The sequence below is a fragment of the Leptodactylus fuscus genome, chromosome 1, assembly GCF_031893055.1.
Source record: "Leptodactylus fuscus isolate aLepFus1 chromosome 1, aLepFus1.hap2, whole genome shotgun sequence".
NCBI classification, from domain to species: Eukaryota; Metazoa; Chordata; class Amphibia; order Anura; family Leptodactylidae; genus Leptodactylus; species Leptodactylus fuscus.
In genome coordinates, this window is record NC_134265.1 from 101,162,927 (window position 1) to 101,187,400 (window position 24,474).

Here is a 24,474-nt window from a genome sequence, read left to right on the forward strand (position 1 = left end):
GGGCAGCATGAGGTTAACCAAGTATAAGAATACATAAGGGCAGTGTAGAACAGTGACACACAAGAAGTAAGAAATGTCTCTATCTCCAGCAGAACTGCTTATCACTGTTGTTCATAGTTCGATAGAACATATATATTTGAGTAACATTTATAAAATTCATAAGAAAATTCAATTATGAAATTTAATACTTTTATTTTAAAGCTGGAGTCTGAGTCGGTACATTTCTACCGACTCTGACTCCAACCCCAACCAAAACTAACTCCGACTCCACGACTCCGACTCCACAGCCCTGCTTTCATATCATGTAGCAGTAGCAATTGTGCCAAAGTATATAAATCAATATGTGTTTTAGGAGAGGTAGATCCAACTTTGAATTGCTTTGCCACATTTCTTCAAGAAAAAAAGGTTACGTTTTATTTAGTAGTGTAGATGTAGAAGTGAAGTATAATTTGCCTTGTAATGTTTGCTTAATTATTTGTGCATTAAGTTACGACTGGGCGATGACTTGCATCAAAATTGCAGTTGATTGGACATTTTATTATGATTAAAGGGGTTGTCCCATCACAAGGATCCTATCTATACTGCTTGTTAATGTGGATTTAAGACTTTTCCTAAATACACTGCTTCAGCAAAACTGCTTTGTTTGTCCACTATCTTACTTTATTCAATTCATTGTGGACACAGTCCTTGACTTATCTGCTCAAAAGTCAAGTGATGTATCTGCCTACTCTCAGGGGGGAGGGAGGAGGGGCCAATTGCACAGGAGCGAGCCTGTGTTTCTAGCTATTCCTGTGTCTACACCACGTGACCTAGCTTCCTGATCTCAGATAGAGTAGGGGAGCTGCTTTCATTTCTGAACTCGTCTTCTGTTCTCCCAGTTATCAGGCTAGCTAATTCAATTGTGTTCATTATGGCAGAGACAGGCAGTCTTTGTATGTAACACAGAATGGAGTTTCTCCTGTACTTCATAGTCTAATATTGTGTATATAGTGTTGTTTGAGGACCTTTGATGACATCACAGGCCCTTCAGCCGTCCCATAGGATCACGCTATGCGGTGGGCGGAGCTACACACTAATTTGGGGGTGGAGATAAACGGCAGGTTACATGTGAAACCCCGCCCACCAAATCACTCAAGAAACCAGAAAGAAAGAAGTTTTTACAGCAGTGAAGACTGGTGAGTATGCGACGTGGGAATACCCCTTTAATGGTGATTATTTAGGCCATGCTCCTTTTAATAAACTCACGCCCTTTTCAAAGTATGAGTGTTTCTTGTGTGAATCTACTGCACACATCCAAACCAGAACTGTTATTATTATTAGCAATGGCTCATGGAAGGTGAAACATAAAAAACAGTGTGACTCACCTCTCCTGGGTTTCAGAGCTATTCCTTGTCCCCTTCAACCCTCCTGACATACGTTTGGCTCAATTACAAGTCTCCGCAGTCACATGGGCCACACAACGTTTTGATGCTTGCATGTATGCATCATGACACCGTAGTCATTCAGGATGCCTAAAGAGGACTAAGCATTGGAGCCCAGGGAAAGTGAGTAACACTGTTTTTATTGTTTGCTAGGGATCCCTGAGTATTATAATAGCAGTTTTGGTTTGGATATTTTCAGTTCAAATGACACTGCTGTTAAAATTTTGAGAATTATATAATTACCATCACACATCAATCAAATCACATTGGTTATCTGCATTGGCTGTCAATCTTAAGGTTGGTTCACACTAGTGCTTGTATTCTGTCTGGAAGCAGTCCGCATGGACACCCCCCGGACGGAATACAATCGCAATTGGAAGCGAAGTGCTGTTAAAGCACACGGACCCTATAGACCAGGCATGTCAAACTCAGGGTACCCCGAGGGCCACATGAGTAACAAGAGGTTGTTGCGAGGGCCGCACACAGCAGCTAATGGCTAGGGCCTAGGGGACTGATCACTAATACTATGCATCGCAAAAATCCGGCATTTCTATCGCAGGCTACATAGAGTAGCCTACAATAGAAAGTATAGAATGACAGGCTGGAGCCTCACAAGGCTCTCGGCTGCCATAAAAATGCACGCAGGCCCCGAATCTTGCTCCGGGTGCCTGCGATTGCCAGTAAAATGGCACCTCAGTTAAAGCTGGCAGACACCATTATTGTGTTGGAGTGCTGGGGGGGGGGGGCTTCTGGAAGTCTGGCCCTTCCTTGGGCCCGAGGACTGTTTTTTCCCACCCACTTGCAATTTTTGCACTTGGGGGTTAATAGGTGCACTACAGACTGTAATGCTCCTATTAACCCCCAAGTGAAAGAATTACAAGGTGGGTGGGAAAAAAAACAGTCCTCAAGTCCAAGGAAGCCAGACATACATCAAAAAGCCCCCCCCCCATCATCATAAATCTAGTATTTATCCCCTATCCGTAGGATAGGGGTTAAATACTTGAAAAATCACAATTTCTTCTGCAGAAGCTTACCTGCTTCTGCTCTTCAGCCTGCGCAGCGGTCTTGTGAGACCGCGTAGGACGCAGGCACACGTCGGGTGCGGGCCTGATTACGTGGCCGTGTCACCCGGCGTGTGGGGAGAAGGGAGTGGAGGGAGGAGGGGGCGGAGGGAGGAGGGGGCGGAGCAGGCAGGGAGACCTGCTCTCTGCGAAGGGTGAGGGGCGGCCGCTGGAGCAGCGCTGCATCCAGCAGGGCCGCCCCAATCCACCGCTCACTTTCCTTGTACATCTGCGGCCCGCACAAAAGTCTCAAACTTTGTCTCTAAAGTTTACAGACAAAGTTTGAGACTTTTGTGCGGGCCGCAGATATGCCTGTAAAGGGCCGCATGTTTGACATGCCTTCTATAGACTATAATGGGCTCTGTGTGTGCTTGCCATGCACTGCCCGCACATATGATTTGTGCGGGCAGTGCTCGACAAGCACATGGAGCCCATTATAGTCTAAGGGGTAGGTATGCTTTGACAGCACATCGCTTGCAATTGCGATTGTATTCCGCCCGGGGGGTGTCCATGCGGACTCCTTACGGACAGATTACAAGCTCTAGTGTGAACCAACCCTTAGATAATTTTTGATTACTGCCCCATGCACAAAACTGAGTGTATATCCAAATTTGAGCCAAGTTTGCAACAAAATGCAGTTGTATAACACTCCCAGAGTGAGATGCGAGTGCATTTTATGATGCATTCTCATCTATGGGGCTTCAGATCTATTCCGTTCCAATGACACTGATGATTATTATAGAGCATGTCACTGGAACAGAATGGATCAGAAGCCCCTATAGACGTGAATCCATTTCAAAATGCCTTGGATGTTACTCCGAATGTCATCTGAATGCTTTTCGCTGCAAGTTCAGTCCACTTTGGAAACACCCTCAGTTGAGTGTGGAGGGCCTAATTGTCCAGCCTTATTACATGATGATTGTTTTAATGTGGGTGCTGGTGGGAAAAACAGATGCTAATTGTAACAGTTTTTTAACAATTTTTTTTTTTTTTTTTCTTTTTTTTTTTTTTACCATTTCTTGTTAAACTATAGAATTGGCCATTTCAGCTGGATTTCAAGATGTATCAATTGGAGAGCGTGGTGGTCGCAGACGTGATTATCATGATCTTGGTGTTTGTACTAGGCAAACAATTGAACATGTCAAAGAATCAAAATCAGGTATAGCAATTATGAATACTGATTGTCATCATTTTTCTATAATACGTAAAGTTTGAATTTGCATATTGTTTCATTTGTTGTTATGCAAAGCTGATTATGGTTAATAAGGCTATAACTATAATCTTAAGACATTTGAATCTTGATTGATTTCATTTGGGGTTCCGTTCCGATGTCACAGGCCTGCTCTATAATCATCGCAGCTGAAAGGAACATAGGAAGCCCCCTTGGCCAGCACACTTACTAGTGTGCATGGGCCTTAAAAATAATGCTGCAGTTAACACTTGGTTGAGAAGAAAGCATCTTGAAAAGTGGAAATGCCCAATATTTTCTGTGGTACAATATTCCCATGATATCCAGTGGAGCATTATACAGTTCCCATGAAATTATTTTTGTCATTGGGCTTTACATTCATGTTGACTGGTCCACTTTAAATGAAACCTGCTGTCAAGAAGCTGGGTTTAGGTTCCACAGTTGTGTAACTTGCTGTGCATGACATGTGCGGTGAAATGAGGTGTACTGACCTCAGCTTTACTGGATACAGCAAACATCAGAAGCCTGAAGTGGACTCTGGTGAGCAGACCCCAGGTCTTTCCTTTTTTTTCAGCAATTATTTACTTGTATAGAGGACCCTAAAACCTAGTTGTATGCTGTGTAGTGGTCCCAAACTGCTTTTTAGGATCCCATTTTTTTTTGCATGGAGTAATTCAAAAGACTACACAAACTTTCAGTTAAAAAAAAAGGTTTTTTTATATATGCATTACTATAGCTGAGAGATTTTTGTCTATATACCATCATTCTAAATTTATGCATTACGAACTTTTCTGCTACATATGGTAAACAGATACAGTAGACACAGTATGCTTACTGTACTCTTAGTTTAGGTCCACATCTGTGATGGACCCTCCTTTATTCCAGTCTGCCAAGGGACACGAACAACAGAGAGCCCGACCGTCAAAACTATGGACCTTGGCAGATCCCATAGACTATAATGGGTTCTGTGGGTTACTTGTCTCCACTGATTTCTGGCGGTTTCTGCAAATATGAGCTAAGCAAATTTTTATGTAAAATGCTCCATTAAACAAATATGTGAGTATTTATGTCTTGATACAACCTTTTTATTCTAGATATTTAATTTTAAATGGGCGCCTATTTGTTTTGTTATAGGTGTTTCTGGCAAATTAATACAGCTATGCACAAACTATGTCAAATTGGTTTCTAGACCCCAGTGGGTTTTGTACCAGTACCATGTTGACTACAATCCGCAGATGGAGTCCAGGAGCCTGAGGATGGCCTTACTTTACCAGCATGATGAATTAATAGGAAAAGCTCGTGCTTTTGATGGAGCTGTACTTTTTTTGCCAAGAAGACTGAATAAGGTAAGCAGTGGGGAAGACAATTCATTTTGCTTCTTATAATCATAGGAATTAAGGATCAAGACCACTAAGATTGTATCTTCTGTCACGTAATTTGCTGACATAGTATGTACAATACTCTTATACACCACCTTTTACCCCTCAATGGTATACTTGCTGTGGAGGTAGTGTTGGCAAGCGCTATGGTGTCTGTTGAGGGAGAGTTCTCACCAGTCCCTCCCACAAAACGTTAATTTCTGCCAGTCTAAGTCTTTATTATTCCCTTCCCATCTGTCAGACATGACCCCCCCCCCCACTCTGTTAGCAGTAGGTCAGTATGTAGTGAAATATGAGAGGCTGTGGACAAAAATATAACTGAAAGGATTACTGCCTGTCAGCTGGAGTTGTGTATTCTGTAGTCAGAGGTAAGCATACCAGCGTTTTTATTGTTGTTAATGTTTGGTTTTTTTTTTTTTGTTTTTTTTTTTTTAATTTTTCTTTTTTTTCCTAACAAATTTACTTAAAAATATAAAGAAAAATATATTATTTCTACAACCACTATTTTTCCATGCTGTGAGGTGGGTTCTTAGCTCCAAGCCAGGTGGTGTTAGAGGTCAGAATCACAGCTCCTTGTGTAATCTTGCCCAAGACTATTCACTTGACAGTAGGGAACATAAATATCATATGAGGCTCTGGAACCAATTGCACTGATTGATCGGAATGCTGTGGGCTAGAAAGAAACGTGACAATGCCAAGAGGTGGTGAAAGATACTCTTCCCAACATCTGTCGTAATAGTGTTTTAGACTTCAAAAGTTGTGCTGCTTGCTAACATAGGTTCCAATATGGGACAACACTTTATATTTAGTGTTGAGGTTTTCCCCCCCCATTATCCACTGCAGATTGATGCGAATTTCTAAGTGACCATGTGTCAGCAGTGTTTAAAGGGGCTCTATCATTGGGAAAAGTAATTTTTAACTAATCAAATCCTTGCATAGTTTTTAGGGCTAGTTCACACGTGAACTGCCCGCATGGGTTTTGACACCAAGAGAGACGCGGCGAGCCACGTCTCTCTCTGGTCAAAACCCACCTGCCGCGACCATCGTGGTCGCGGCTTTCCCCTCTGCTGTTGGCTCAAATGAATGAGCCGACATAGGAGGGTGCTGCCGGGGGCATGCCGCTTCTTTTCTCCGCTAGCAGCAGCCCGCCGCTAGCGGAAAAAAGAAGCCTGGCTGTCTACATAGACCACCATTGTAAAGGGGAGGTTTTTGACGCGAAATCCGCTGTCAAAAACCTCCCCTTTGCTCACGAGCCCTTAGAAAGGCTATTCCATACCTACCTTTAGTATGTAAATTGCCTCAGTGGTTTTTGTATAAGTCTGTTTTTATTCATATGCTAATTAGACTGGGTGCATGATGCATTGTGCACCCTCTTTGCTATTGTTTCCTATGGATGTATGCAGCACAGGCTGCTGCTGCTGATGATAATGACATCTGTTTGCACACACACATACATAATAGTAGAGACGAGTGCTGCTGGGAACTTCCTGTGCTGGCTAGCTCATTAACAAATGAATAAAAATGGACTTATTCAGAAACCACTGAGGCAATTTACATACTAAAGATAGGTGTGGTATAGCATTTCTAAAGGCTATGCAAGGATGTGCTTTGTTAAAAATGACATCACATACTCGTCATAGCCGCCGGGTGTCTGCTGTTTTATACAGCAGACACCCACTGCTAATGCCTGTGATCGCTGGCATTAAACCCTCAGGCGCCTCAGTCAAAGCTGACCCAGGTCAGTATCCAATTGTCATAACAGCTGGGAGCCTTGTGAAGGCTCTCAGGCCTGTCATGTAATATGTTCTATGTAGCCTGCAGTAGAACCGACGGTTTTATACGATGCATTAGCATTGTAATGCGTTGCATTAGGGATCAGACCCCCTGTTCAAGACCCCTAGGGCAGGCATGGCAGGCATATCTGCGGCCCGCACAAAAGTCTCAAACTTTGTCTCTAAACTTTTATCGTGATCAGCAGCCGACCAACTAGCTCCGTGTAAATCCATGACGTGTGTACTTTGGTCGGCTGCTGATCACGTAAGCAGGTCATATGCAGGGATATGGGCCAATGAATGATAACCCACAAGTGCTGATCGTGAGTTTTGTACATCTGCGGCTCGCGTGGCTGCTGTCAGTTTTGTTGTGAGCTGAGGAAGAGTTGTGGCTGAGAGTGACTGGGATACTGTGACCGTGCTGAGGAAGAAGGGACCCACTGCCGCACAGCCAAAGTTCAAGCAAGTGAGTGGTCCTCCTGTATGTAAAGTAAGCACTGCGTTGTCATTTCAGCCTGATATACCAACAATTGTTAGCACAAAGAAAACGCCCGCTCTACAAATCTATAGAAATATTTTTCCTGTATGCTAAATGCTCTAGTGGGGGGAGAAAAAAAATAAAAAAAATCAACTGCCAATTTTTCAGTTTTGCCTCTGATAAATATTTGAATAAAAAGTGATCAAAGCAATAGCAATTCTTCAAAATGGTATGACTGAAAAGTACACCTTCTCCCGCAAAAAAAAAAAAAAAAAAAGCCCTATGCATCTCCGTACACGGAAGTATAAAAATGATTACGATTGTCAGAATATGGCAACTTTTAGAAAATAAATTTTTTGGAGTTTTGTTAAGGGGTTAAAATGTAAATAAAACCATAGAAATATCCCCAGAATAGCACCGAAACATAGAATACAGGTGGCATGTCATTTTGGCTGCACAGTGAACGCCGTGAAACGAAGCCCGTTAGAAAGTTGCACAAATGCATTTTTTCTTCAAATCCACCCCATTCTGAATTTTTTTCCTGCTTCCCAGTATATTGTACAGAACAATTAGGGCAAGTTCACACGGGGACAAGGAGACGGATTTTGACAGCGGATTTCACCTCAAAATCCGCCTCCATACAATGGTGGTCTATGGCAATCACTAGCGTTCTTTTTTCCTCTAGCGGCATGTTGCCGCTAGTGGAAAAAAGAAGCGAGCTGCCGTTTCTTCAGGCGGATTTCGTAGCTCTCTGAGCCGCGACTTCCACCTGGCGGCAGCAATCTCCGTAATTGGCCCATTCATTTCAGCCGACTTTGGAGGGGGAAACCGCAACGGTCGTGGCAGGCGGGTTTTGACCCGAGAGTGATGCGGCTCCTCGCGTCACTTTCGGAGCCAAAATCCGCTCCACGTGTGAACGAGCCCTTAAAGAGGACCTTTCACCGATTTGGGCACAGGCAGTACTATATACTGCTGGAAAGCTGACAGTGCGTTGAATTCAGCGCACTGTCGGCTTTCCGGATCTGTGCCCCAGGTAAAGAGCTATCGGTCCCAGTACTGTAGCTCTTCACAGTCAGAAGGGCGTTCCTTACAGTCAGTCATGTACGTCATTCATAGCAGCACCTATCGCGCTGTGCTCTGAGACCGGGGAGGAACGCCCCTCCTCTCCTGATAATACTCGTCTATGGACGAGCACTGTGAGCCGAGGGAGGGGGCATTCTTCCCCGCTTACACTGTACAGCGCGATAGGCGCTGCTGTGCAGAAGGACGTACCTGACAGACTGTCAGGAACGCCCTTCCGACTCTAAAGAGCTACGGTACCGGGACTGAAAGCTCTTTACCCGGGGCACAGATCGGGAAAGCCAACAGTGCGCTGAATTCAGCGCACTGTCAGCTTTCCAGCAGTATATAGAACTGCCTGTGCCCAAATCGGTGAAATGTCCTCTTTAATATAGCATCATGAAGAACAATTTGTCCTGCAACCATTAAGACTTCATATGGCTCTGAGAGCAGAAAAATTTACATTTTATGGGGTTTGGAAGGGGGGGGAGTCAAAAATCGAAAAATTCCTGTGGCGGAAAGGGGGTAAAGTCAAAAACCCTTTATGGCTAAGGCCTACTGCAGCAAAACAGCACTGCTGGAAATACTGCGATGGAATCTCATCACGGTTTTTCCTGCAGTGCTTTTCGCAGTGCTTCCTGCTTAAATTATACCTACAGGGAAACCGCTATTATTTCTAAAGGTCTAGTTGACATGCTGCAATTTCCACTGCATTCACTGTAAAACACTGGTTTTTGCCACGCATTTATGCCATGCGGAGCCCCGGCTTATTACTATTTTATTACATAAATTAGAGTATATCAATTTATTCAGTTTATTTCTTTGACTTTAGGTCAGTGAGGTGCTTAGTTGCACACGCAATGGAGAAAAGGTAAAGATTACAATTACTTTGACCAATGAATTGCCACCAACTTCACCAACCTGCTTTCAGTTTTACAACATTATATTTCGAAGGTAAGTACTTGAGTAGCACTGTTTTGCTTGGAAGTATCTACTTAGTGTTCGTGGAAGCATCCACATCTCAAAAAAAAAATAAAAAAAATAAAAAATTCCAAACTATCATAGAAGCAGACTTATTACTATACAATCAAGCTTCTTATTAGCACTTGGTTCTCTGGAGACAGTCCAGTAACTGACAGCAGATTGAATAGAATTGTCTTATTTGGTCTTAGAACTCCCTGGCAATTCTTCTGTGGACCCTGCGTGTTAATGTATCCCATGGCTGTGGTTTTATTTTTTTGTTTTTTTACCCCATTTCAAATCTTGATTTTCTAATTTTGTTAAATCAACTGAAAAGAGTATCAATACTGCATTCGTGGATTATTTTTTATATAAGTAATTTTAGTATTCCAGGACTACCCATAGGACAGGACATGAAGTATAGATCGGCAAGGGGCTCATCAGCTGTTTGAGGTTATTGTAGTGTTTTGGGTGAGCCCCACTCAAGCATTGCACTATTCATTTGTGTGCAGCGGCTGTGCTTGGTATCACTGTTTGGCCCATTCACTTGGGCCATTTGACTTAAAGTAACATCAAATGGCCTGTGAAGTGGAAGCTGTGCTCAGGGAGCGCCACAGCCATTTCAGACAGCTTAATAGATCATTGGTCAGTGTTCAGCTGGCTGCAATGATTTTTTGGCATGCCTTATTTTCGAGGGGGTGGCTTATATTAGGCAATTCTACCCCCCATGCCTTACTTTCGAGGGGCGACCTACTTTCGGAGAAACACGGTATGTATGTATTACTGGGCATATCCGTAAGACGTATAAATATATGTATTATGCATACTTATAGTTAGAGAGAAGGCTGGGAGACCGGACAGACAATGGCACTGGACAGCATCAAGATTTGGGTATAAATGAAGCACATGGTAGGCACGAGTGCTGTCACCCGGACCCTTACCTCCACTGCTGTTGCACTGTTCACCGCAATTTTTTTAAATTTTTTTTATAGCAGTGAGTGTGTGTGGCGGGAGCGTGCATGACGGATATTGCCTTTTCCTATAGCTGCAATACTTAGATTCTGTAGACTGCATCTCCTGTCACCAGCTACCGATTCCCCTTGCCAACAAGCATGAACAATAAGGGTTCATTCACACGGAGTAAACGCACGCTCATTTTGGCAAAATGCACGTGTAAAGAATACACGTGTAAAAATAAGACTCCCATTGACTTCAATGACATTTTACACGTGTAGTTTGACGTGGTTTTTTTTTTAGACGTGTAAAAAAATGTCATCAAAGTCAATGAGAGTCTTATTTTTACACGTGTATTTTTTACACGTGAATTTTGCCAAAATGAGCATGCACTCCGTGTGAATGGACCCTAATAGTCATGAAGGTACACGCAGAGAAATGCTTGCTACAAGTTAATCAATATAAATTGAAGAATTCTTTATTAGCGCATAGTACATTGGTAGGAAGAAGTTTTTGAACTTTACAGGGACACTTAAAAGTACTGTATCTGTGTATGTTTGGTTATTAGTTTTAATTATCTTTCATACAGGCTTCTGAAGATGATGAGCATGAAACAAATAGGTCGGAACTATTACAACCCAAATGATTCTATAGAAGTCAGAACACACAAGTATGTAAATCAGTTTCCTGATTATCTTTTATTATTAGTTCCAAGTTTCTTTTCTTCCTTTATGATTAACACCTGGTTTCGGCTTTAAAAACTGCATCAGAAAACCTGAACATGCAAGGATGCGATCACACATTTGTAACATATTCTTGTTTTGAAACCACACATCTGTTTTGCATTTTTAGGGAGCCTTCGCACGGAGTTACACGCTGCTCATTCTGAATGTAAAACTTGTTCAGAATGAGCGCGTAAAAACCAGATCCCATTGATTTCTATGGGTGCCGGCATACGCGCGCTACCCATTGAAATCAATGGGAAGCTTTTTTACCTATTGCTTTCAATGTGATACACTCGTATCACAGATGTGAACCTAGCCTTAGACAAGGCGATTATTGACTGCAAGCATAATAGGCCCTTAAGGGAGCGCTTCCTATTTGTGATTATCACATTTATTTATTCTTTGCAGCAATTCAAATTATTATAGTATATATATATATATATATATATATATATATATATTTATAATATTATATATACATATCCGCGGCTGTGAATTGAAAGCATGGGCAGCATATGGGGGATACGCGATGTCACCCATGCACCGACCGTGTTTCCGTGTCTCCTTTCATTACATGAATAGGAGCCATGGAAGCAGTGTGCTATCCAGGAAAATACCGGATAGCATATTCATCTCGCCCTTGGTTGTCTGCAAGTGGCCTAAGGGTTAACCATTTCTTGACATCTTCCATATTATTACAGCTGATGTCGGGTTTTTCAATATGTTGAATACTCAGAAGCTGAGCGGCCACCACAGCTGCTTGGTCTCTTTTGTATTAGGATTGGGTCACACTAGCGCTTGTATTCCGTCAACAAGGAGTCCGAATGGAGACAACCCCCCCCCCCCCCGACGGAATACCAACGCTATTGCAAGCGCTGTGCAGTTAAGCACACGGAGCCCATAGACTATAATGGGCTCCGTGTGCTTGCCGCGCACTGCCCACACAATTCATTCATGCGGACACTGTGTGGCAAGCACACAGAGCCCTTTATAGTCTATGGGCTCCATGTGCTTTGCAAGCACATCGATTGCGATTGCGTTCCGTCCGGGGGGGTTCTCCTTGCGGACGAAATACAAGCGCTAGTGTGAACCAACCATTAGATGCAGGCACTGATTGCGGTAATTAACCTCCCCCAATGCCGCTTAGTCAAATAAATAAAACACGGTGGTGCATGGCCAATTTTGGGCGGATGACCATCCCCCTTTGAACAAAATCTATTGCCTATTGAAGGCTTCCAGGTTTGTCATTTTACAGGCAGCCTGTAATAGATCCATAGCAATTTTACACTGCATTTCAATGCAGAAGCATTGCAGAAAATTGTATTAGTGATCTGACCCTTATGCGTTCAAATAACATCTATAAAATAAATAACAGTTAAAAAAAAAAAAAAAAAAGTCTATAAAGATTCAAATCACTTCTTCCCTCCTCCCACCTTTTCGCTAGATCACAAATAAAAATAGAACACATGCACATTAGGTATGTCTGCCAAAAAACGCCCGGTTTTGTAAAAAATATTTATTCCATATGGTGAATGTTGTAGTGTTTTTTTCGCTGTTTCTCCTTCCATAAAAAAAATTGGAATAGAAAACGACCAAAATAGTAGACAGTTCTCAAAATTGTTTAAATAAGATTACATGTCAAAAAAAAATATTCCTTTCACAGCGCTGTTCACGGAAATATAAAAAAAGTTATGGGTCTCATAATACAACAATTCTGAGAAATTTTTATTTTCTTTGCAAAGTGTTTCTTTAAAAAGGGTAGAACATAAAAAAACTACATTAATTTGATATCGCTGTAACAAATCGACCGATAGAATACAGATGATATGTCAGTTTTGGATGCATAGTAAATGATGTAAAATAAAGTCCCTCGTTCACATGGGGGGCAGTGGGGCGGATTTTGGCACCGAGATTGACACGGGGAGCCGTATGACTCTCGGGTCAAAACCCGCCTGCCACGACCGTCACGGTCACGGCTTCCCCCAGAGTCTGCTGAAATGAATGTGCTGACTGCGGAGGTTGCTGCCCCCAAGCAGAAGCTGCGGCTCGGCGAGCCGCGGAATCCGTCTGAAGAAAGGGCAGCTCACTTCTTTTTTCCACTATCTGCAACATGCCGCTAGTGGAGAAAAGAACGCTAGTGGTCTCCATAGACCACCATTGTATGGAGGCAAATTTTGAGGCGAAATTCGCTGTCAAAATTCGCCTCCTTGCCCCCGTGTGAACTAGCCCTTAGAAAGTCACACAAATGCGGTTTTTCTCTAACACCACCTGGTTCAGAATTTTTTCCTCAGGTTTCAGGACATAATATGGAAAGTTAAATGCTACCATTATGAAGTGCAATTTGTCCTGAAACAATTAAACCATCAGAACCACTTTCTGAAAGAGAGAGAGAGAAAAAAAAAAAAGGTTGGTGAGTAAAACATAAAAATAGAAAAATTTCTATGGTAGTAAGAGGTTAAATGGGCTTTCTGAGAATTCTATATTGAAGGCATTTCCTCAGGATACCATTATTCTTAGCTGTTGGAGTACTGCTTCTCAGCCCCTATTCTAGTATATAGCAGACAGAACCCTCTACTTCCAATTCCATTTGCTGTATATAGTTCTGGTGGCATCTAAGCATAACCAATTGGTGTTTGCGTCAGCCCCCTACCAATCACATATTGATTGTCCATCATAAAGATAATCCATGGATATAAAATGTCCTGGAATTTTAAAATTTGCCAGTCAGCGTACCAATTCTGTAATATTTTAATTACATTTTTTAATACTTTTAAATTATAGTTACTTGTATGTCATTAAATCTTTTAATGTCTCCTTTCTTTTTAGCCTAACTGTGTGGCCAGGCTTTACCACCTCCATTTTGCAGTATGAATCTAACATCATGTTGTGCATTGACGTGAGCCATAAAGTTCTTCGGAGTGAAACCGTTCTGGATGTGATGTACAATTTGCACTCACAAGTTGGACCTCGTGCGTTCCATGATGCCTGTAGTAAAGAACTGATTGGACAAATAGTTCTTACCAAGTAAGTTCAGTATTTTATAACACTGATGTTTTGAAAGACTACTTGCAAGCCAAAACCAAGTGTGTTACATCAGAGGTGAACTTTATTTTCTGTTCTTTCTGTAACCTTCTCCTAAGATTATTGACATTGTTAAGTATTCTGTATATGGTTTATTGTACTTGGAATAATATTTGTCTTACTGGTATATAGTATAATAGAATTGTACTCGTGAAGTTTTTTTTATTCTATTCTATTAAAAAGGCATGGAACGGTGTGACCTAGCAGCGCATGGAGTAGGTTGTACGTTGGAGTAGCTCCTACACTGCATCACAGATTTGGGGATTCCCCATCTTCTTTGTGCCTAACTATGGGGAAAAAACATATTTAAAATATACCACAGGGTACCCTAGTGCCACTTGAGCTCCATCACAGATATTCTCCTTTCCCAGCCAGACAGCTCCAGCATCGGGGCTAACTTGGCCGACTGCAGCATACTCAGATGCAGCCCAGGAATATAATGAGGAGCTCTCCCCTCCTTCTTCAGTGACCTTGGGAGTGCCCCCAGCACACCAGAGTTCCAAGAACCTCCACTTGGTACCTCCCGGCCTGCACTTTCCAACTCCCAGTTCCCACCCTGCATCCAAGATGATGCTGGCCTCCTCCTCCAGTTTACATGCACCACCTTCCACCTTTGGAGAAAACAGGATTCCTCTCTTGCATGGAGTGAGTCACCTGGTATCCCTGATATCCCACACTCTGTCCCCTTAGCTCCAGATAGTGTTATAGACCCTGAGTCCCCTGGCCCCTGCACCCAACTTGGATCGCTCTAACATGGACTCTTTTTCTGCACTCCCTTTCTGATGTATTATCCTGGCACAGTTTCTTACAAAGCAGTAGTCTCAATTGCTTTTTTCTGAAGTTACTTATACCTGCTGAGTAGAAATCTCTGCGGTATGGCAGAACCTTCATTGTATTGTATGTAGCGTTTGAGACTTTAGGACAGGGGTAGGCAACCTTTTTTGTTCGGCGTGCCGATTTAAATTAAAAAATCAAAGATGAGGTCCTGGGAGTGCCGGGCAATAATTGTAAAGCTGACGACACCTACACTAAAGTCATATAGCACAAACCACAACATAGGGGTACTGTCATACTGCGCTCCCAGCCACATGCGCTTACCACTATTTGCCTGGATACACATGTTCTTTTCCATTAGAAGCAATGTAAGTACATGCGTAACCCACAATTAGTGGTAATGTATGTGACTGGGAGCAGAGTAAGGTCATACCAGTAAAGAGCTGACACACAATGTACCTGTATGCTCCATCCAGTCCTTGGCCGTTAGTAACTTCAGTTTTCTGTAAGGGAGCGTTCACACTACCGTCGGTGTCCGACAGCTAGTGTCCGCTGCTAATGTCTGTTCAAAATCTTGTGTGGATATTAGTATCGGACACTAGCTGTGTCTGTGACATTTTGCATTGATTTAAATGGACATGGGGTGCGTTCTTTTACTGTTCGTGGGTGTCCTTAAGTGTCCGTTCTCCAAGATGTCCGACTTTTCAAGTGGACAGCAAAACCCGACATGTAGGTTTTTCTGTCCGCTTGAAAAGTCGGACATCTTTGGGAACGGACACCTAAGGACACCCACGAACAGTAAACGAATGCACCCGATGTCCATTTAAATCAATGCAAAATGTCACAGACACAGCTAGTGTCCGCTGCTAATGTCCGCGCAAGATTTTGAACAGACATTAGCAGCGGACACTAGCTGTCGGTCACCAATGGTAGTGTGAACTCTCCCTAAGTGAAACGCAGATTAATTTGTCACTTTTAGTTCCTGGCGGTGCAGTAACAGCAAAACCCCAGCCAGGAATTAATCGGTGTCACACTTTCAACAAAGTGACCGCACTGGTGCCCAGGAACTGGATTTGGCTTTAATTGCATCAAAATCTGCAACAAAAATGCTGCATTTCTGCAATGTGGGGCCTCAGCCTTACACCTCCTGCATACAAGTGGCACGGATGTGGTTCTCACTGACCTATACATTAAAAATGGATTGACAGGGCTGCAAATGCAGACAGATATAGGGGATGTATAGGACAGATATAGGGAATGTATAGGACACATATAGGGGATGTATAGGACAGATATAGGGGATGTATAGGACACATATAGGGGATGTATAGGACACATATAGGGGATGTTAAGGACAGATATAGGGGATGTATAGGACAGATATAGGACCTGCTCAATAGTTTTCAGTTCTTCAATTTGGCCCAGATACACAGCCACAAAAAGAATGGCTGTATATATATGGGTCAATTGAAATATATAGGTCTGTACTTTTATCCGCAGTTGTAGATAAAGAGTCTGGTCATATGCATTGCAGGTTACAACTCAATGTGCCTCATATTAATAGCAGTTAACCCCATCATGCCCCTCACATTAACCCCCTGTGTGCTTTACATAAGGGACACTGATATGTAAGACATATGGAGGTAATAAGTGAATATCTTCATTATATAGGTCCTTTATTAGTACCTCCATATGTCTCACACATCAGTAACCCTTATGTGAGCAACACAGGGGTTAATGTGAGGAACATGATGGGGTTAACTGCTATTAATGTGAGGCACATGGAGTTACTAAAACAAAATTAATAACCCCAAATGCCTGACATTATAAGAATAGTTAGTAACACATGTACCTGGTGTTTTTACTTTCACTTTGCTTCCTCTCCTCAGGGCTGCAGACGACAGGAGCTCCTCCTCACGTGTAGCAGCAGGTCCAGGGAGCCCTTATCCTGTGCAGTGAGAGGCTCACCTCTGATTGGTGGGCAGAGAGAAGGGGGTGTGTCCTACACCGCAGCTCTACCAGAGCACTGAAAGGACGCTCTCTCTCAATTTAGTGTATGAAAGTTGCAGGCTGCCTGCCGTGCCAGCAAAATATGCCTCGCGTGCCAGACTTGGCACGCGTGCCAGGGATTGCCGACCCCTGCTTTAGGAGATGACCAAGATGCTTACCAGAGCCTACGTGGCTAATGTGCATGATATTACTCTTGATCAGTTGCAGGTGCAGAGGGCTTTGCAGTGCCACCTGGAAGATCTGTGGCTGCCTTACCAATTTTCAGGTAAAAGATCTGCCACAGGCCATTCGGGAGAAAGACCTCCTTTGAGGGAGTCTTCAAACTCATCCTCTAAAATTCACCTTCGCATAAAATGAAACTGGACAAAGCTCTTTGTGCGCTTTGCCTGATTGTCTCCACATGCACACCAAAAAATGTAATCTGCTGTGTTCATGACTTTACACTGAAGAAGGCCATTATGGCCAAAGCTAGTTGGCTGTGAGACTTTAAGTTTGATGGAGCCAAACTGCAGTTCTATGAGTTCTCCACTGCTCTCGCAGCCTTGTCTACAGCTACTCCCAAAACTTAGAAGGCTCTCTTAGCTGACACAGCATCACGCAAGTCCTGCTTGGACAGTCCTTCCAAGGGAACTAATTTCTTCCTTCCTCCCTCTTTTTCGCTATCTGCTGGTGCTAACTTTGACATGGCTTTACCACCATCCATAGATTTCCCTTTCATTTTTTCATTGTAAGATCCCCACAATGTTTTTTTTTTTTTTTTTTTTTTTTTGCATACATACTTTTTTAGTCTCTCTTGAAATGTTCTCTCTCATTTTTTTTTTTTTTTTTTTTTTCCGAAACGTCAATCCCGTTTGGTAGTTGGGTGCCCCTGCTCTCCACCCAGCCCCCTAATATGATGCTGTCCACTGCTCTGTCTTCTTTTTTTTTTTTTTTTTTTTTTTTTTTAATTCAACAAGTTTTATTGATTTTCAAATTTTATGGGGGTACAGAAAAAAAAAGAAGGGTAGGGGTACAACACTTCAGAGAGAACCAAAGCAGGCAGTAAACAGCTATAAATATAATGATATAATAGCATAATGTATCAACAGCCTAATTTAAAACAGATTGGTGCGTAGTGTGCGAGTAGTTCCTAAGTCCTCAGCTGTCATGGCAATATAGTGTTCATTTATGTTGAGCAGGTATGTGGTATAAGAGTGAGCAAGGAATCTGGGAGGTAGGGGGAGGAGGGGAGGGAAGAGGGGGTAAATAAAGGGGAAGGGTGTAGCCATACTCCAACAGGTCACTAAGGCTTAAGTGGTAGAGAGGGTGGGTGTTGTGTAACTCGGGTAGTCCAGAGGGGTCAGAGGTTTCGCCAAAGATATCAGGTCAGGAGGAAGAGTCGGTCATCTCTTCAACCATGATGCCCAGATTTTGTTAAACCGCTCAATTCGTCTGTCTGACCAGGACACCAATTCTTTGAAGCATGCAAGTTCCTGGACTTTCGATTCCCAAAGTGAGAGCGGAGGGGCTGTCTGTTGACGCCAGTAGAATGGAATGAGAAGCTTGGCTGCTGCTAGAAGTTGAGTGGTTAACTCATCTTTGCTTGGGGAGTATGTGTCGTTTGGTAGGGCCAAGAACACAACTTCAGCAGTAAGGTTCAGAGGTTTCGAAGTGATTGTCTGAATGCAGTCCCTTACTGCTTCCCAGAATGGGACTATGAGTGGGCACGTCCACCATATGTGAAGATAAGTCCCTGATTGTGTTGAACACCTCCAGCAGACATCATTTTCTGAGAGGCCTCTATGGTGGAGCCAGTCTGGGGTCCTGTACCACCTAGATAGGAGTTTGTAGTGGCACGCTCTCATTCTTATGCAGCGCGAGAAACCCTAAGAGGATTTCAAAATGGTAGAAACATCGTCATCTGACAGTGTAAGATTCAGCTCCTTTTCCCAGCTATATAGGAAAGCTGGTTTGTACGCTTTCAGTGGTGCTATGAATCTCTTCAGCAGGACCGAGGTTTTACGTAGGAGCTTAGTTTCAGACAGTAGCGTCTTTTCAAATTGAGACAGATCCGTTCTTAAAGTGTTGGAGGCGCTGAATTTATCGAGAAAGTGGCGTAGGTGGCGTTCATGTAGGAAGGAGATCCCTTTAGGCGAGAAGGAAGCGACAATCTCCTCGATAGGCAAGAAGGACGAGTCTAAGGCTGTATTCACACAGAGTAACGCCAGGCGTTTTTTGTGTGTTTTTTTGCACATAGCGCCGCGTTAACGCTGCGTAGCGCGGCGCTACGCGGCGTAAACGCGGCGCTATGTGCAAAACACACACAAAAAACGCCTGGCGTTACTCTGTGTGAATACAGCCTAAGGCATGGTTAAGTGATACATTTAGGTCTCCTCCAAAAATCAAAGGCCCTTCCCTGAAGAGTTTCAAGGTCTGTAGTGTATCTATCAGCCAGCTAATCTGGCGTGTGTTGGGGGCATAAATGTTTGCCAGAGTGTAGGGCTTATTCGCAATGGTGCCTTTGATGAAGAGTGCCCGTCCCTCCGAATCGGACCATTGCTGTGTTAAGAGAAATGGTAATTTGGAGCTAATGAGAATGGAGACACCCCTAGAGGCGGCAAGTGGGTTAGTGCTATGAAAGCTAGCTTGGTACTCCTTGGAGGGGAGTTTGGGGATTTTGGTGTCTTTAAAGTGTGTTTCCTGTAGGAACACCACATTGGACTTGAGTTTTTTGAGGAGCAGGAAGATGTGGTGCCTCTTGTTAGGGGAGTTGAGGCCTTTCACATCGAAGGTCGTACACACCAATGTTGCGGGGGCTGACGAAGTGTCTGGGGCCATGGCGCTTAGGTTGTCAGACAATAGGGTAGTTAAGTTGGAGTCTGGCAAACTTGAGAGTCAAGGGCTACAAGGGCAGGTAGGATGGGAGAGGAAGGAAGGTGAGAGGACGTCCGGATGGACGTTGACAGTGCACAAATGTGTGTGTATGCACTAAAACAATTACTGAAAGTAGGTTAGCTAGAAATGGTAGTTCCTTAGAACCTGGAACTGAAGCTATCGTAATAAGAGTACGAGTTGTGTGAGAACAAGCAATAATACAAATAACGTTACAAGCAACATTCTAACCAGCTATAACGTGTGTAAATAACGGTTCAAGAGAAAATGGTCAAGCTATAGGGAAATAACTAGCTAAGCAGATAAATAAAAACAGTACTAAACAGCTCTGTGAGTAGTCTTACAATAATCGAGCAAATAACCACTGGTACTTATAGCAAGAAGGAGCAGGCCACTGGGTGAACTGTTCCTAGTGCATGTGGGTCGTGCAGGGCTAGCTCGCCAGGAAAGGCCAGATGCTAAGAAGGCTGCGGAATTAGAGGCGGTCCGTAGTGGCCTCAACTTGAAGCTTAACACAATAACATTACAGGCCACTTGGCCTCTGGGACATAGTTATGTAGAATGCAATTTCGAGAACTCAACAATAAACGGTCAGCCGGCTTGACAAGTAAGCAGCCACGCACGAGACCCAATTAGTAAAGTAGTACCAGAAGCGGAAAAGCAAATTAATGGGTATTACTCATCTACATCTGCCGGTCGTTGATTCACCTTTCTCGCCTTGGGCGATTTCAAACGTCATGTGGTGTGTGGCATCTCCAGTCTACGTGCCACGGATGTAGAAGTCGAATCATCTCCCATGGGTAGCCAGGAGGGAACTTCTACTGGATCAATTCCCAACGCTGACCAAGCATTGTCTAAGTCTCTCGGCGTGTAGATATTAATCCTCTTCCCGTTCTTGAGTACTGAGAGACCAAACGGGAACAACCAAGAATATTGAAGACCATGGGATTTCAAAGTCTCTAATAGCGGTCTCATAGTGCGCCTCTTTTGGAGAGTAGATGGGGCTAGGTCCTGGAAGAACTGTATCTGGTCTCCTTCAAACAACAGATCTTTCTGGTCCCTTGCAGCTTTAAGTATGGCCGTGGCGTGAGCCGAAGAGAGGAGTGCGCAAATAACATCTCGCGGGGGTTCACTCGGATCTGGCTTAGGACGTATAGCTCGATGTACTCGCTCAATATGCATGTCTGCAACGGAGTCCTCCCTAAGGAGAGATTTAAAGATAGATGTGGTGACAGCCTGTAGGGAGTCCGGTGTGTGCTTTTCTGCAAGACCGCGTATACGGACATTCCTGCGTCTGTTTCTGTTCTCGAGGTCTTCCAGCAGCAATTTTGCGCGCCAGGATCTTTGTGGTCTTAACTACACCCGATTGCGTATGTTCAAGTGTTTCCACCCGTGAGTTCATGGTCCTGAGCTCAGCACGAATTTCAGTCATTTCCGTGTGTAGCGGTGCTAATGCTTGCTGCAGTGTTTTACGGAAAAATGCCTTAGTAATAACAGAGGGATTCTTATCCAGTGATGAACTGTCATCATCTGAGTCCATGGCAGTATCTCTGACACTACTTGAGTCATCTATTGCAGCTTTGGCTACTTGAAGCGGAGATTGCGAATTCTTTTTCTTGAGAAATTTTTGCATGTCTGCCTGTAATATCGGAAGTTTAGACGCAGAGCCGGTGTCAGAGGGTTTGTCTTTACCAATTTTCACCATTTTAAAAAGAACTTGCGAAAGAGAGGTTAGAAGTACTTGTAAGGCCTTTAGCGGCTAGCAAAGCATGCTAAAGGTAATGTTCACACAACAACAAAGGGGGTCCAGCGACACCTTGTGGAGAAACGATGTAATAAATTCTTCTCAACTAGGGAGAGGGATACTGAAGCTAAATATACAGGGAGAAAAGGCTGTATTTGAAATAAAGGATTTTATAAACTATAGATCTGGGAGGGGAAGGAGTGGGGTGTTATTCCGTGAAGATATCAAACAGCCAGGATAAGTTGAAGAAAGTGTGGCAAAGCTGACTCTTAGTCCATAGATGGCAGTGTAAAATGGAGGAAGTCTCAGCAGAGCAGTCCTGTTACTGTAATGCAGGTCACTTGGGGAGTATATGTAAAAAGTCTCTATAGGATTGCAGAACCAGGGACTACTGTGGCGAGGCAAGCAGGTCCTGGCACTCTATATAATCAGAGTCAGTCATGTGCTGCAGGTGCAGCCCTACCTGTGCCAGCACTGTGTCTCACAAAAATGGCGGTGGTGCGCTGTGTGGATCCTGTGGAGTCACAGCGTATGTCAGTGCCGGCGCACGTCGGCTTCACGGACCTCGGGGAAGTCCCAGCTTCATCAGCTACGTCGGCAGAGGATGGAGAGCCGTAGGAGTCAGGGAAACGTAGCTGGAAATGCAGCGCAGGTAGGGATCCAAGGGTAAGGAGGGGGGGGAAGCGGTCTGAAAGGAAGCCGGTGGTTCGCGGGCTCAGGCTCCAAGATGGCGGCGCGGCCTAGCAGTCCCGCGTATTAGGGAGGTCCGGCCGTCCTATCTCCTCTCCCAGTCCAGCGGGGGTGTCACAAGAGTGGTCGGAGGTGTGGGGGATACCCCTGGTACAGGGACTCTGTTTTGTGTGGCCTCGGGTGTAGGTAAACCGATGCTCTCTGCAGGGTTTTGCAGGAGCTCTTGTCCCACACGTCTGCTCTCGTCGGTGGTTAGCCACCCTGCTCTGTCTTCTTTCTGAGGTGTTAGGTGGTTCTCTGGCACTAGAAATGAATCTGGACCCTCGATCACCTGTTCTTCCATTCCCTTCACTATAATGTAACCTGGTTGCCTCCTGAATGAGGCTTCAGTTGTTGCCTCAATGTTGCCTCCTCCATGCTTGCTATACTTATCTCAGCCCCAATGGTTAAATGTGTTTCCTTGAATGTTAAGGACTTGGGTTCCAGTGTATTGCCTAGTCCTATGTGAGCTTTGCACCCTCTGGGCGGATGTTGCTTTCCTATAAGAAACACAGGTTGATAGCTCGGGCTCCTTTAATTCGCCCAAACATTACTTCCCTTTACACAACCGCCGTAAAGCAGGAATAGCGACCCTTCGCTCCTGTATTTGCCCTATTTACATTTTGGTTTCCCATTTGACTCCTCAGGGCCGGTTCGTTATCCTGGTACATCGTTTGGATCCGCCCAGATCCTATCCCTTTGGCCAGTTTTGTGCCGTCTCTGCTCACACCCTAACAGAGCGTGGCTATAAGGGGGAGATTTTAACATGGTCTTCTCGGAACATGCAAACAGAGTATCTATACAAGATGTACCCTAGCAGTTGCAGTTTTCCATCTAGCGAGAGATTCCAGGCGGTTGATCAGATCCCACGCTTTGTTTGACTTATGCCATGTAAATAACCTCACAGTCCTGTCTTATATGTCTTTCCTCATCCACACAACACTCATACCAGAATTGACTACTACTTTGGAAATGCTCTAGCTCTCCGAATCCTTGTTGACTTGGATATTGCAGTTTTTTCATGGTCTGACCATGCTTCGATCTTGGTCACTTAAGCCCCTTTTCATGTTGTTACTCAGCAAAATCACTGGCATCTGAACAAGGGCTTGCTTAAAAACTTGAAAATCCGGTCTGTTCTGCGCGATCACCTGCCTAAATACTTTTAAGAGGACCTTTCACCTCCTGGGCCACATGCGATATAATACATCGCTAGAATCGGTTTTCCTGTTCTGTGCCCCCAGTGAAGAGCTATCGGTACCATAGCTCTTCACTGTTTCTGACTGTCAGGCACGCCATTCCTCACAGTAGCATCCATAGTGCTGTACTGTGAGAGGGGACGTTCTTTACTGCCCAGCCATGACATTGAGCGGTGAAGAACGCTCCTCCAGTGCTTGTCTATGTAGTAGTATGTATGTGTGCATGTAGTTCTATCAGGAGGGGAGGGAGGCATTCCTCACCGTAATCACAGTACAGCACAACAGGCAGTCAGGAACACCCTTCTGACAGTGAAGAGCTACGGTACTGGCACCGATAGCTCTTCACTGGGGAACAGAACAGGAAAGCCAATAAGCTTTCTAGCGGTGTATTAAACCACACGTGCTCCAGATGGTGAAAGGTGCTCTCTAAACCTTGCTGCGTTCCCAAAGAGCATTTTTACCCAACTTAATAGTTTTAGGAGTGTACTGTATTTTTCAGACTATAAGATGCAATTTTTTCTCCCCAAAATTTGGAAGGAAAATAGGGGTGTATTTTATAGTCCAATTGTGGGGTGTTTAGGTGTGAATGAGCGGGGTCGCAACACCGTCGCACTTCTTCTGCTGCTGGCTTCCTGCAGCGGTAGGTGTAGGATGATGTGTGGGCCTTGGGCTGGGGTGTTCCAGCAAACCCGTCCCAGCATCCAGCGTGCTGTTACAGAGGATGCCGAGTCTGTAAAGACTATACTGATTAGCTTTTTGTGTGTTGAGAGGGTATAGTCTAGGCCAGAGCCAACACTTTTTGTGTACCTAGTGTCTGGACCTATCCCCATGTTCCCGTACCCTCCAATGAAATAGGATTTTATGTTAAGTACAAAAATCTGTTTTATTTCTCCTACTAGCTGAAACAATGAGCATATGCTTTCCGTTGAAATACCTAGACAGATTACAGGTGGAGTCTGTGGCTGATTTTGACATACCTAATCTGATACCTAATCTGAGCATTTTGGTGTTTTGTTTATATATTAAAGAGTTCTCCAAATATATAAGCCTCTTTAGTGTTCATGCAAATAA

At 43.9% G+C, this 24,474-nt stretch overlaps 1 protein-coding gene across 1 annotated transcript in view; it reads left to right on the forward strand.

The window, feature by feature from the left end:
* Positions 1-24,474, forward strand: part of PIWIL1 (piwi like RNA-mediated gene silencing 1) — a 137,972-nt gene that overhangs the window by 23,086 nt on the left and 90,412 nt on the right. The window contains exons 3-7 of the mRNA XM_075274921.1: positions 3,516-3,641; positions 4,806-5,017; positions 9,192-9,313; positions 10,863-10,943; positions 13,825-14,022. Of these exons, the coding sequence (XP_075131022.1) occupies positions 3,516-3,641; positions 4,806-5,017; positions 9,192-9,313; positions 10,863-10,943; positions 13,825-14,022 (739 nt within the window). The remainder of the gene's footprint in view (positions 1-3,515; positions 3,642-4,805; positions 5,018-9,191; positions 9,314-10,862; positions 10,944-13,824; positions 14,023-24,474) is intronic.